Source organism: Tachypleus tridentatus, chromosome 3, assembly GCF_004210375.1.
Source record: "Tachypleus tridentatus isolate NWPU-2018 chromosome 3, ASM421037v1, whole genome shotgun sequence".
Lineage (NCBI taxonomy): Eukaryota > Metazoa > Arthropoda > Merostomata > Xiphosura > Limulidae > Tachypleus > Tachypleus tridentatus.
The window spans coordinates 25704789-25716598 of NC_134827.1; the positions used below are offsets into that span (position 1 = coordinate 25704789).

The 11810-nt window shown below is 36.6% G+C and overlaps 1 protein-coding gene across 8 annotated transcripts in view; it reads left to right on the plus strand.

Annotated features, from left to right (window-relative positions):
- The window catches only part of LOC143246566 (MFS-type transporter SLC18B1-like), a 78988-nt gene extending 67178 nt beyond the window's left edge, over nucleotides 1–11810 (plus strand). For 6 of the 8 annotated variants that reach the window (XM_076493491.1, XM_076493490.1, XM_076493492.1 and 3 more), the window contains 3 exons: nucleotides 2097–2171; nucleotides 8390–8483; nucleotides 10998–11810. In XM_076493491.1, coding sequence (XP_076349606.1) covers nucleotides 2097–2171; nucleotides 8390–8483; nucleotides 10998–11159 — 331 coding nt within the window. In that variant the 3' untranslated portion in view covers nucleotides 11160–11810. The remainder of the gene's footprint in view (nucleotides 1–2096; nucleotides 2172–8389; nucleotides 8484–10997) is intronic. The other 2 variants (XM_076493495.1, XM_076493497.1) reach the window with 1 other exon arrangement.

Genomic DNA, 11810 nt, shown 5'->3' on the forward strand with positions numbered 1-11810 from the left:
TAATTATATATGAACATAAAGAAAAAATATGTATTTTGCGTTGTTAGACTCAACTACTTATTTGAGTAGAGCTTCGAAAGATGGAAATAAGGAAAGGGTAAATACAAATAAAAAAAAAACTTTTTTAGAATTTAACAGGGAAAATGTGAACACTACGAAATTAGCCTAAATGCTATCTAGTCAAAAGTTTAAGACCATACTGAAACGAAGTGTTAATCGGTAAACACATAACGAAATTTAGTCATTTGTGTTCAAGCATTAGCGTTGTCAACATCTCCCACTGATATCTCCTGTGTTACATTGGGTAAAAACATGGCAAAGGCTAAAAAGTTGACAGAGTTTGAACGTGGCAGGATTTTCGAGCTGCAAAAACAAAGTCTCTCTCAACATGCCATTGCTGGTGAGATTGAGCGTAGTAAAACTGCTGTTGCAAATTTCTTAAAAGACCCTGATGGATACGGAACGAGAATTTCAAGCGATCGGTCAAAGAAAATTTCGCCGGCGTTGAGCAAGAGGATTCGACGGGTTGTCCGGCAAGACACAAGCCGATCGTCGAACCAGATTAAGGCCCTTACGGACGCAGAATGCAGCTCAAGAACAATAAGATGGCATCTACGAGAGAAAGGCTTTATAAACCGTAAACATCTTAAAAAGGCCACGCCTCCTTCCACACCACGAAACAGCTCGGTTAAATTTTGTTGAGAAGCACCAAGCATGGGACGTAGAAAAGTGGACGAAGGTTTTGTTCTCTAATGAAAAAAATTTAACCTGGATGGTCCAGATGGCTTCCAACATTACTGGCACAATAAGGATATCCCACCGGAGACATTTGTTACACGACACAATGAAGGAGGTTCCATCATGATCTGGGGTGCTTTCTCCTTCCATGGAACAATGGAGCTTCAAGTTATCCAGGGGCGTCAAACAGCAGCTGGCTATATTGGCATGTTGGCGAGAGCATCCTTATTGACTGAAGGCCCTCGCTTCTGTGGAAATGACTGGATCTTTCAACAGGACAGCGCTGCAATTCACAATGCCCGCAGGACAAAGGACTTTTTCATGGCGAATAACGTGATTATTTTGGACCATCCAGCGTGTTTGCCCGAACTGATCCCCATTGAAAATATTTGGGGACGGATGGCAAGGGAAGTCTATAGAAATGGACGTCAATTCCAAACAGTGCATGATCTTCGTGAAGCCATCTTCACCACTTGGAATAACATTCCACCAGCCTTCCGCAAACGCTTATATCGACCATGCCAAAGCGAATGTTTGCAGTTATTCGCAATGACGGCCGTGCAACTCACTACTGAGACCTCTTGTTGGGCATTTCCTACTCTGTTTAGGACTTCTTTTTGGTATGGTCTTAAACTTGTGACCAGCTAGTATTTAGGCTAATTTCATAGTGTTCACATTTTTCCTATTAAATGCTAAAAAAAATGTTTTTATTTTTATTTTCCCTTTTCTTATTTTCATCTTTCGAAGCTCTACTCAAATAAGTGGTTGAGTCTAACAACGCAAAATGCATATTTTTCTTCATGTTCATTGGGCTTAAGATTTTGGCCAGCGGTGTATGTGTACTTTGTGATTATTGAAACTAATACAAATTAACAGTTTAAAAACTACATACATGAATAAATATTATTACGTACACGTATAACTTGTTATTTATATAACACAATGTTCATGTAACATTAAAAACGTGTGTAATACTTGTTCATATCTTGCGGCTCTCAAACATCTGAAGTTTATCGTATGTGGCTCTCACGTTCAGCAACGTTTGACCACCCCTGACGTATAAAGTCCCCAAAATACTATAATCCATTCAAAGGTTGTGTCTTAGGACATTTAATTAACTCTCGGATCAAATTTGGTGATTTATTGGAGATATTAAAGAATTAGATTCTTAAAACATGATTACGTAAAAGTAGCGAAATCTAAAAGAAAAATCTAAAGTTCGTTAGAACAGCTATAACTTCAAGCAAATCTCCTTAGAGGTGGATGAAACTGTCTCATTATCATATTGAAATATTTAAACTTTTTGCTGAATATTAACATAAATGTTTTTAATATCGTCACGTGTCTATTACGTGCAGAAAACGTGGTTTTCCTGATGATATGTCAACGCATGGTCTTGTATCAGCGCTGTGCACTATTTGCATGTCCACAGGGTGAGTATAAACCTCATTGTTTCATAGAGTTTATAAACTAAATGTACTTCCGCAGGGTCCCCGAAAGTGTTCTGTTTCAAAACTAAGTGAAACCATAATTAAGAGTAAACAAAATATTTGTTTCTTCGTTTTGAAATTCATGTGTCGTACTGTGATGTAGCCCACTGAATACTTATTTCTTCTCGTGAATCATGGCATGCGCAGGTTTTAATGACGTCACGATAGTATAAGTTGCAACGTTGTGCTTCCCTTATACTACGTCATATTAATGTCTACTGACTGACTGAGAGACAACCCGCTATTGTACTGTGACGACAATGGTTAAAACAGGTGACCTCTCGAGACGGCCTTTGTCTTAATATCGGGAAAATAATGAGAGACCGAATTTAGTGCTTCATGATTATTGGAAATTTTTCTTTATTGTAAAGAATTACTGCGAGCCATTGTGTAACTTCTTTTTTTATGTGCAAAGTTTACTTCCGTAGGAGGCGATCCACTGTTTAAGTGCCTTTTTTTATGTGTAAAGTTTGCTTCTGTAGAAGTCTAGTTTAATTTTTCGTTTTGCAGATTCACGATATTAATCTCAGTTCGTAAATCAAATAATGACTAGGCCTAATGTTTCTTTTTCTACAAAGCTCAAAGTTTTTATAATGACAGTTAGTTGTTTTCATTTCTGTAAATAACTGTTTGTTTTTTGTCATAAATGTTTTTGGTGGTTCTATAAAGTATGCTGTACACAAGAAAGAAAATTCCATGACAGGTATTTAGTTTTAAAGGAAGATGAACTTTCTGACTGGAGTGTTCAGGGATATTTATACGAGGTCTGTTCAAAAAATACGCGGACTGTTTGAATTGCGCGGCTCCAGTTGGTTCCAGGAGAATCCGCTTGGTATCGCTAGGTTCGCACCGATCAGCTGATTACGACGCCATTTCCCGATTGCAGATATCTTCATTTGTGTATTAGCTACGCGGTTTTAAGTGAAGTGTGATTTTTTCGTTTGGCGGATTTCAGAATGAATGACCTGAAGGAGCAACGACTTGCTGTGAAATTTTGTGTTAAACTTGGAAAATCTGCGACTGAAACTTTTGCTATAATTAACACGGCTTACGGTGATGTTGCTATGAAGCGTACGGCATGTTTCAAGTGGCATGAACGTTTTAAGGATGGTCGACAGTCCATTGAAGATGATGAGCGTCCTGGACGTCCTTCCACGTCAACTGACGACCCACACGTCGACAAAATCAACACCCTGGTGCGGGCAAATCGACGTCTGACTGTCAGAGAGCTTGCTGAAGAGTGTGGGATATCAGTTGGATCTTGTTACGAGATTTTGACCGAAAAATTGAAGATGCACCGCGTTGCTGCGAAATTTGTGCCTCAGAACTCGTGAGTTTTTGGCCAAACACTCGATCACTGTTCTTTCCCACCCCCCTACTCACCTGACCTTGCTCCTTGCGATTTTTTTCTTGTTCCCCAAACTCAAAAGACCCTTGAAAGGAAGAAGATTTGAGACGATTCCCGAGATTAAGGCAAATGCGACGAAGGAGCTGGAGGACATTACAAAAGAAGCGTACCAGGACTGTTTCAACAAGTGGAAACACCGTTGGGATAAGTGTGTGCGTTGGGAAGGAGAGTACTTTGAAGGGGTCACAGACCTGTAACTTCTAAATAAAGTACATTTTGTTTTATGACGTCAGTCCGCGTATTTTTTGAACAGCCCTCGTATCCCCCTTCGCCGCGCTCGCCATAGATTTTAAAGGTATGAGAGTTTGTATTTAATTTCTCTTAGTATTGTAACATATTGGATGTTTATGAAGTTGACACAGTAAAGGCAGCCTCAGAGAAAATCAACAAAAAGGTCCGGTAGATTCAAGGCAGCAGAGCGAAAGCAGTCCAGGTTTGACTTGAAGAAGAAGAACGAACAAAAGCAGCAGGTCAACAATACATTAAACGCCCCCTGTTCAGGGCCACAAGGTGGCTGGGATCTATAAATCTAAATGCCTCAGAGTTTACTGTGGGGGGAAAACAGGAGTACCCCGAGAAAACCCACTTTCACAAGACAGGCGGCGAATATTCTACCTGTCATGTGCCCAGTGCTGAAATAAACAAAAAACATCGAATTGTGACTAGTCCATTCAATTTATATATTGTGTTTAGTGTTACTTTTTGAGGTCTTGAAGGTCAGATAAGCGTTGTGTGGGACGCTTGTCATGGTATGTAATTTGGCAGTTTTTATAGTATTTGTAGGCTAGTGTCGTAAGGCCATCTGTAAGAAGAGGTATATTGCAAATGTGCATGTATTTTATAGGAGTGCATTTGGGTAATCTAAGTGCCATTCTTAGTACTCTGTTCTGTTGAAGTGATCTGGCTGTGGTTTTTTGCATGTTGTATGTAATTTGAGCTCCGTACTCAACTAGAGGACAAATGTAGGCTTTGTAAATTTTAATAATAGTGTTAGGTGTACATCATTTGTTGTTTCCTGTTATAAGTTTTAAATGATATATTCTATTACTAATAGATTTGTTGACCGTTTTGAAATGTGTCCAGGAGCGTCGTGTGTCAAAGGTTATTCCTAGGAATTTGATATATGAACTTAATTTAGTTTTATTCTTTCGTAGTTTTTGAATTATTTTTTCAAGTTTTTATGAATTTTATTGAGGCTGTGTCTAAATGCACTAGCAGTGGTTTTGTGTGAATTTAGCAGGACTCTCCAATCATTACACCAGTTAATTACAGCAATAAATGTTTCTTGTATTCTGTTGTTAGCAATTATTGAGTTTCGCGATACACTCCAGACGGCTATGTCGTCAGCATATTGTGAAAAACATGTATAAGTCAAGTCTGGAAAAGGTATATTGTTCACAAAACTTATGTATAATAGGGGAGATAGAACAGTTTTGGGGTACACCGGCAGTGATACTAAATGTCTTGGATACTGTATTGTTTATCTTAATCACTGCAGTGCGGTTAGTTAGGAAGTTCGAGATCTATCTGATGATTTTCTGGTTAGTGTTTATAGAATAAAGTCGATATCTAATGGCGTTGTGTCATACTGAATCGAAGGCTTTCTTAACACCAAGAAAAACAGCGATAGTTGAGTGGTTATTATTGAAAAACTTGTACATTGATTCTGTGAGTCTCGTCAAGTGATCGGTACTTTCTCTTCCTTTACGTGAGGAGTTTTAAATTTCGGGAATTAGGTTATTATTCTCGCAAAACAAAACCAGTCTTCTTGAAAATATTCTTTCCAGAAGTTTTCCAATGCAGCTTAATAAACGTATTGGTCTGTAGTTGTCGGGGTTAGAGTTTCCTGTATTTGTTTTTGGGATTACAGTTATTTTCGCCTTTTTCCAAGTGTCGGAGAAATATCCAGTTATTAGAATTAGGTTCATTATATTAAGAAGATGATGTAGAAGGTTAATGGATGCCTTTTTTAAGATGTTGTTTGTGATAGCATCATCTCCAGGAGAAGAGTTTTTAAGTTTTGAAATTTTAGTTTTTAGTTCTCCCATTGTTATTAATCTGCCGAACGTGTCACCATTGGTAGAGTCGTGTTGTTATCAGAGATATTGGCCAGAAACAGTGGAGTGTACGAGTTAGGTTTACTTGACGCATGGTTGTTTGTATTAAGTTTCAGTGATTGGTTGAATGTTGGTGAATTGATATCTGCAAATGAAGTGGTGAAGTAGTCGGCAAATAAGTCCGCTTTGTCGACGTCAGTTTTAGCGGTTACATCATTGTACTTAATGTGTTGGAATAGTTTATTGTTCTTTTCTCCTATTAGTGACTTAAATTTTTTTCCAAAATTCTATTGGGTTGTTACTGCTATTGTATAATATGCTACAGCATTTGGTCCAATTTTCTTTTTTTTCGAAATACTTATGTGGTGTTTAATTAAGGCATGTGTTTTATTTATTTTTTAAGTGTTTGATCTCTGTTCTTCACCTAAAGTCGTCTAAGTTTCCTGCCTTCATTGACAAGTTTATGTATTTCTGGCATTAATGTCCAGTGTTGCATGGGAGTATAGTCTATGTAACTTCTCTTTAAAATATTTTAAATGTCAATATGGAAGAAATATCTTTCAGAATTAAGTTTTGCAAAATTTAGTTTTTCTTCAGAATCACCTTAATATCTTCATAATGTAACATTGATTTGAGTAATCACTTATTATATTAAGTTACCACAAACATGTCTTTAATGTAACTTAAGCATCGCTTCTCCTGGGAAGTAAAATAAAAGAGGTGTGGGGTGATGATGAAGGCAGAGGTTTTATATCGTGACGGGTGGGAAGTCCTTGAACTAAAAATGAAAAGCCTAAAAAAACTGGTTTAAGATTTTGTAACTGGTTTACAGCACTATTGGACCACTCGAAAAACACTCGGGACATCCTTGAAGTCCAATGAATAGGCAACTAGTATATAATTATGATTAATTAAAGATTAACATTGAGCTGAATGTATAAGTTGCTAACCATGAGAACGAGGAAAAATGCATTACGTTTAGTTAGTAAGATCAGTGTAATATACAGCAATATATTAAATACATATGTATGGCATATTCGAAATAATGTCAATGCTTAATTAATAATTTCTGCATTACAGTATATTGTTAGGTCTATAAGCAAGATATAGTATTTAAATGTTGGTGTAGGTGGCAGAACATATTTCAGTTGGGGAGAACACCAACTATCTTAGTAACTTTATCAGCTATGTCAACTGTGACCGTTGAATTTAAAACTGAACCAGCGACTCTCCATAATATTTATAACCCAATCACTATTCTCCATTCAAAGGGACGCTTAGCTGTAGGGTTAAAATTCTTGAGACACGCAGCTTTGTTTGCTGCTCACTGTACACCAGTAGTACAAGCTACAGTGTTTAATGTTTGCTGCTAACTGTACACCAGTAGTACAAGCTACAGTGTTTAATGTTTGCTGCTAACTGTACACCAGTAGTACAAGCTACAGTGTTTAATGTTTGCTGCTAACTGTACACCAGTAGTACAAGCTACAGTGTTTAATGTTTGCTGCTAACTGTACACCAGTAGTACAAGCTACAGTGTTTAATGTTTGCTGCTAACTGTACACCAGTAGTACAAGCTACAGTGTTTAATGTTTGCTGCTAACTGTACACCAGTAGCACAAGCTACAGTGTTTAATGTTTGCTGCTAACTGTACACCAGTAGCACAAGCTACAGTGTTTAATGTTTGCTGCTAACTGTACACCAGTAGTACAAGCTACAGTGTTTAATGTTTGCTGCTAACTGTACACCAGTAGCACAAGCTACAGTGTTTAATGTTTGCTGCTAACTGTACACCAGTAGTACAAGCTACAGTGTTTAATGTTTGCTGCTAACTGTACACCAGTAGCACAAGCTACAGTGTTTAATGTTTGCTGCTAACTGTACACCAGTAGCACAAGCTACAGTGTTTAATGTTTGCTGCTAACTGTACACCAGTAGCACAAGCTACAGTGTTTAATGTTTGCTGCTAACTGTACACCAGTAGTACAAGCTACAGTGTTTAATGTTTGCTGCTAACTGTACACCAGTAGCACAAGCTACAGTGTTTAATGTTTGCTGCTAACTGTACACCAGTAGTACAAGCTACAGTGTTTAATGTTTGCTGCTAACTGTACACCAGTAGTACAAGCTACAGTGTTTAATGTTTGCTGCTCACTGTACACCAGTAGCACAAGCTACAGTGTTTAATGTTTGCTGCCACTTACATTCCAGTGTATCATTACGTAATATTTAAACGATGAAACCGGTTGTAGATCAGTATTAGAAGCTGCAGTTTTCTAAGCACCTGTACTGTATCATGATTGGCTGTAGCGCCACTGTTGCCGGCTGAAATATTTGAGTAATAAAACATATACGTGTACGTGATGCAGAGTGCAGTATCAACGACGCAGAACGTGCATATGTTGGTTTTTACATGCTGTAGCAGTAAAAACGTATGAACAAATATATGCTGGTGCTACGTGTTGCAGGATTAGCAATATATTAAGGTATTACCATAACATCTCGGTTTGTTCTTCACACATTTCGTACATTTTGTAATCATTTTGAACTTGAATCCCAGTGTTGTAGATTATAGTAGTCATAGAACTATAAAACATAAAGGAACTAAACACAAATGTGTTTTAAAATTTGTAATATTTCTTTCTTTAAGAAAAAATTTGCTTATTTCCAAGTAAAAACTTTATTTGTCGTGCAGAGCTTTCATTGGACCAACCCTTGGTGGCTACCTTTTGGAACATTTAGGCTATCGTGAGTCCACGTTCAGCCTTTTGATTATGGAAATTTCTTTGGTAAGGAATAACAACATAAAAACTTCGTAACTCAAATATAAATTGCATTTGAAATAGTTTGAAAATTAAATAGACAATTTAGTAATGCTACAGTAGGAGAGCTTTGTAGGTTTTTTTTCTCATTTAAGATTTAGAAAATATATTGTGCAGTTTTGTAATACCACTATTTTTTGTTATTATTGCTAACTGCATGTACAAGCTTAGCTAATAAGTATCACTGTTTGTATAATCAAAATTTTGATGTAAAAACTCTTTATTTGTTGTCGAACGTAAAGCCGTACAATGGGTTGTGTGTGGAGGGATCGAACATTCAAGTTTATCGTTATAAGCACTCAAATTTGCCATTGAGCCGTTGACTGAAGATATTTTTTTCTGGAACGAAAGTGTAGTTCATACTGTTGTAACAGAAATTTGTTAACGTTAATACTGTTTAAGTCATTCGGTGTTGGAGAAAATGAAAGGGCTTCGTGAAATATAAATCCAAACAGCTACGTCGAATTTAAAGTGAGTAGTAATAATTTCTATTCCCCCTGAAAACTTGAACGTAACTTACATGACTATCTACCCACCCCTTTATGTGTATACAAGTGTATGACCGAAATAATAAATCCAATGCGGTGCAATCTGTTGATTAGAATTACAGACAAAAATCCATAAATCTTTTCACATTTTGGGAATTCAAGATTCACACAGAAAAGTAACTGTGGTGTATACAACAACCATTTCTTTATCACATAACAAGATTTTAAATAAAAATACTCTATTCACAACAAGAACACAACTGTCAGTATGACTGTGCGTGAGAGTTTGGTTATATCCTTATTGATGTAATTCTTAAATGTTGGACTGAGAAACTGATTTCTTAGAGAGAAAAAAACAAACTCAGTTTTTCTTTAAAGCTCACCATTTTAATATATAAAATTATTACAATTTTTGTAAGCGTAATTAGAGCACTTTTTTACCATGAAGAACTTCCAAAAAAATTTTCAGAAAATGTTTTTTTTTTTTTATGTAGAAGTGAAACGTCACTCAGTCGTGCTAGTGAACTATATAGATATCGCTACACTTCATCAGTTTTACTTTTACTTCATTTCTTTCAATAAATTATGCCATCTTTTATTGAAAACCATACAAAAATCCACTTCACTTTCAGGTTACTAAATGACGAAGTTTAAAAGTTGAAATGTTAGGCCATTATCAGTAACTCTGTAAAGTGTAAAACAGTGGGAAATTTGTTAAGCCAGTGGGATGGAGCTAATGGCTACGAAGGAATTTGCAGGCCTGATGAGAGCGAAATGCAGCAACACCTTCTGGCAAGTGGGAGAAACTAGTAGCAGAAGTTTCTTACTTATGACTTCAATCTAGCAAAAATTGTACACCCCCCCCTCCTCTGATGATATGTTTCTATTTAGAAAGTTCATAACAAATATGGTGAACTATCATAACGTAACGTACTAAACAGAATTATTATTATTAATTGTGTAACTTTTAATAACAATGCAATGCGGTGATAACAAGTAATTGTACCACTCTGCCTGTGATTGACAAGGCTCTAAACGTTTATCAGTAATATAATTGTTTCAAGTCAGGTTGTGTTTTTTATGATACTTATCATAACATATGTTTTACGTTTTCAGTCACGACATTCCTTATCTCTCTCTCTCTCTCTGTCGTTAATTTGTTTTATGTATTACACGTGTTTAAGTTGATCAAAATGGACGTTCTAAATATATTTTCCATATAGTTAAACTTACTGGGGTTTGTTGTTGCATTTCTGATTACTCTGTAAGCTCTGGTTTCTAAATTATATGAAAATGTTCACGTGTGCATAGTAACTGACAGTTCTCCCTTTATGGGGCAGACATGACCAGGTGGTTAGGGCGCTCGACTCGCAGTCTGATGGTAGTGGATTCGAATCACCCTCCCACCAAACATGCTCGACCTTTCACCCGTAGGAGCATTATAATGTTCGATCAATCCCACTATTAGTTGTGAAAACTGTAGCCCAAGAGTATACGGTGGGTGGTGGCAACTAGTGCCTTCCCACTAGTATTACTAGTAAAATTAAGGTAGGCTAGCGCAGATAGCCCTCGTGTAGCTTTACGCAAACTTCCAAATAAACGAAAATCTATATTTGTGCTTATTGTACATTGATAATCAAATGTATTTTGTTTGTTTTTGAATTTCGCACAAAGCTACTCGAGGGCTATCTGTGCTAGCCGTCCCTAATTTAGCAGTGTAAGACTAGAGGGGAGGCAGCTAGTCATCACCACCCACCGCCAACTCTTTTACCAACGAATAGTGGGATTGACTGTAACATTATAACGCCCCCACGGCTGAAAGGGCGAGCATGTTTGGCGCGACGGGGATGCGAACCCACGACCCTCAGATTACGAATCGCACGCCTTAACACACTTGGCCATGCCGGGCCTAATCAAATGTAACATAATCAACTTTTTATTATATTTATATAGTATTTTAACATTTAAATCATATAGACGTTTTCTTTTTCAGATGATTCTTCTTATGCTTTACATGATATGGCGAAAAGTGAAACCTCTGAAAGAAAATTCTGCAGACATATCGCCATCCAATTCTACTGAAGTCACACCTTTGCTAAGTCGGTCCAAATGTACCACTTTCACGCAAACTCCGGAGTTATATACATGCTTTTAATACGTATGATCGTACAAATTTTATATTGTTTTTAAAACTGTACCTAATATATCATTAGGAACACTGGATTAAAGTTTTTTTTACGGCTGTTTATGAAATTACATTAATCAATTACAAGGTTTAATTTACGTCGATGTGAATGTGGCCTTTATCAGAAATATTGAATGAAGTTGGCGGTACTGCTTACCACGAGTATTTTAATGGTAAGTATTAATAATGACATATTCTGGACTTCATCTCTTCTAGGCCTTTAAGAGTACACAAGTTAAAACACCAGAAATATGTGGTATTTTGTTTGAGTTGAAATATAGAAAGTGGTGAACAGAACGATAGATTGGATTTCATATGTATTTTAGTAAAATATTACAGTTTTCGTTATCTAGTTGTACAGGAATATTATCTTCGTAATGATTTATTTCGCTAGAAGAGTTTTTTTTTATGATTTGATGAAAACAAGGCAAAGTCCTGTCCATTTGATAACAGCAAAGGTGTTGTATTACTACTTGAACTACAACGTTCCAGTTCTAATTACGTTTTGTGGTAGGCTTAACTGTAAGATAAAACAAAATGGACACTTGTTAAACTTGATATCGTAACTAAGAAATTCAATAATGTTACAAGAATAAATTAAGCAACTAATCCATTAATAAA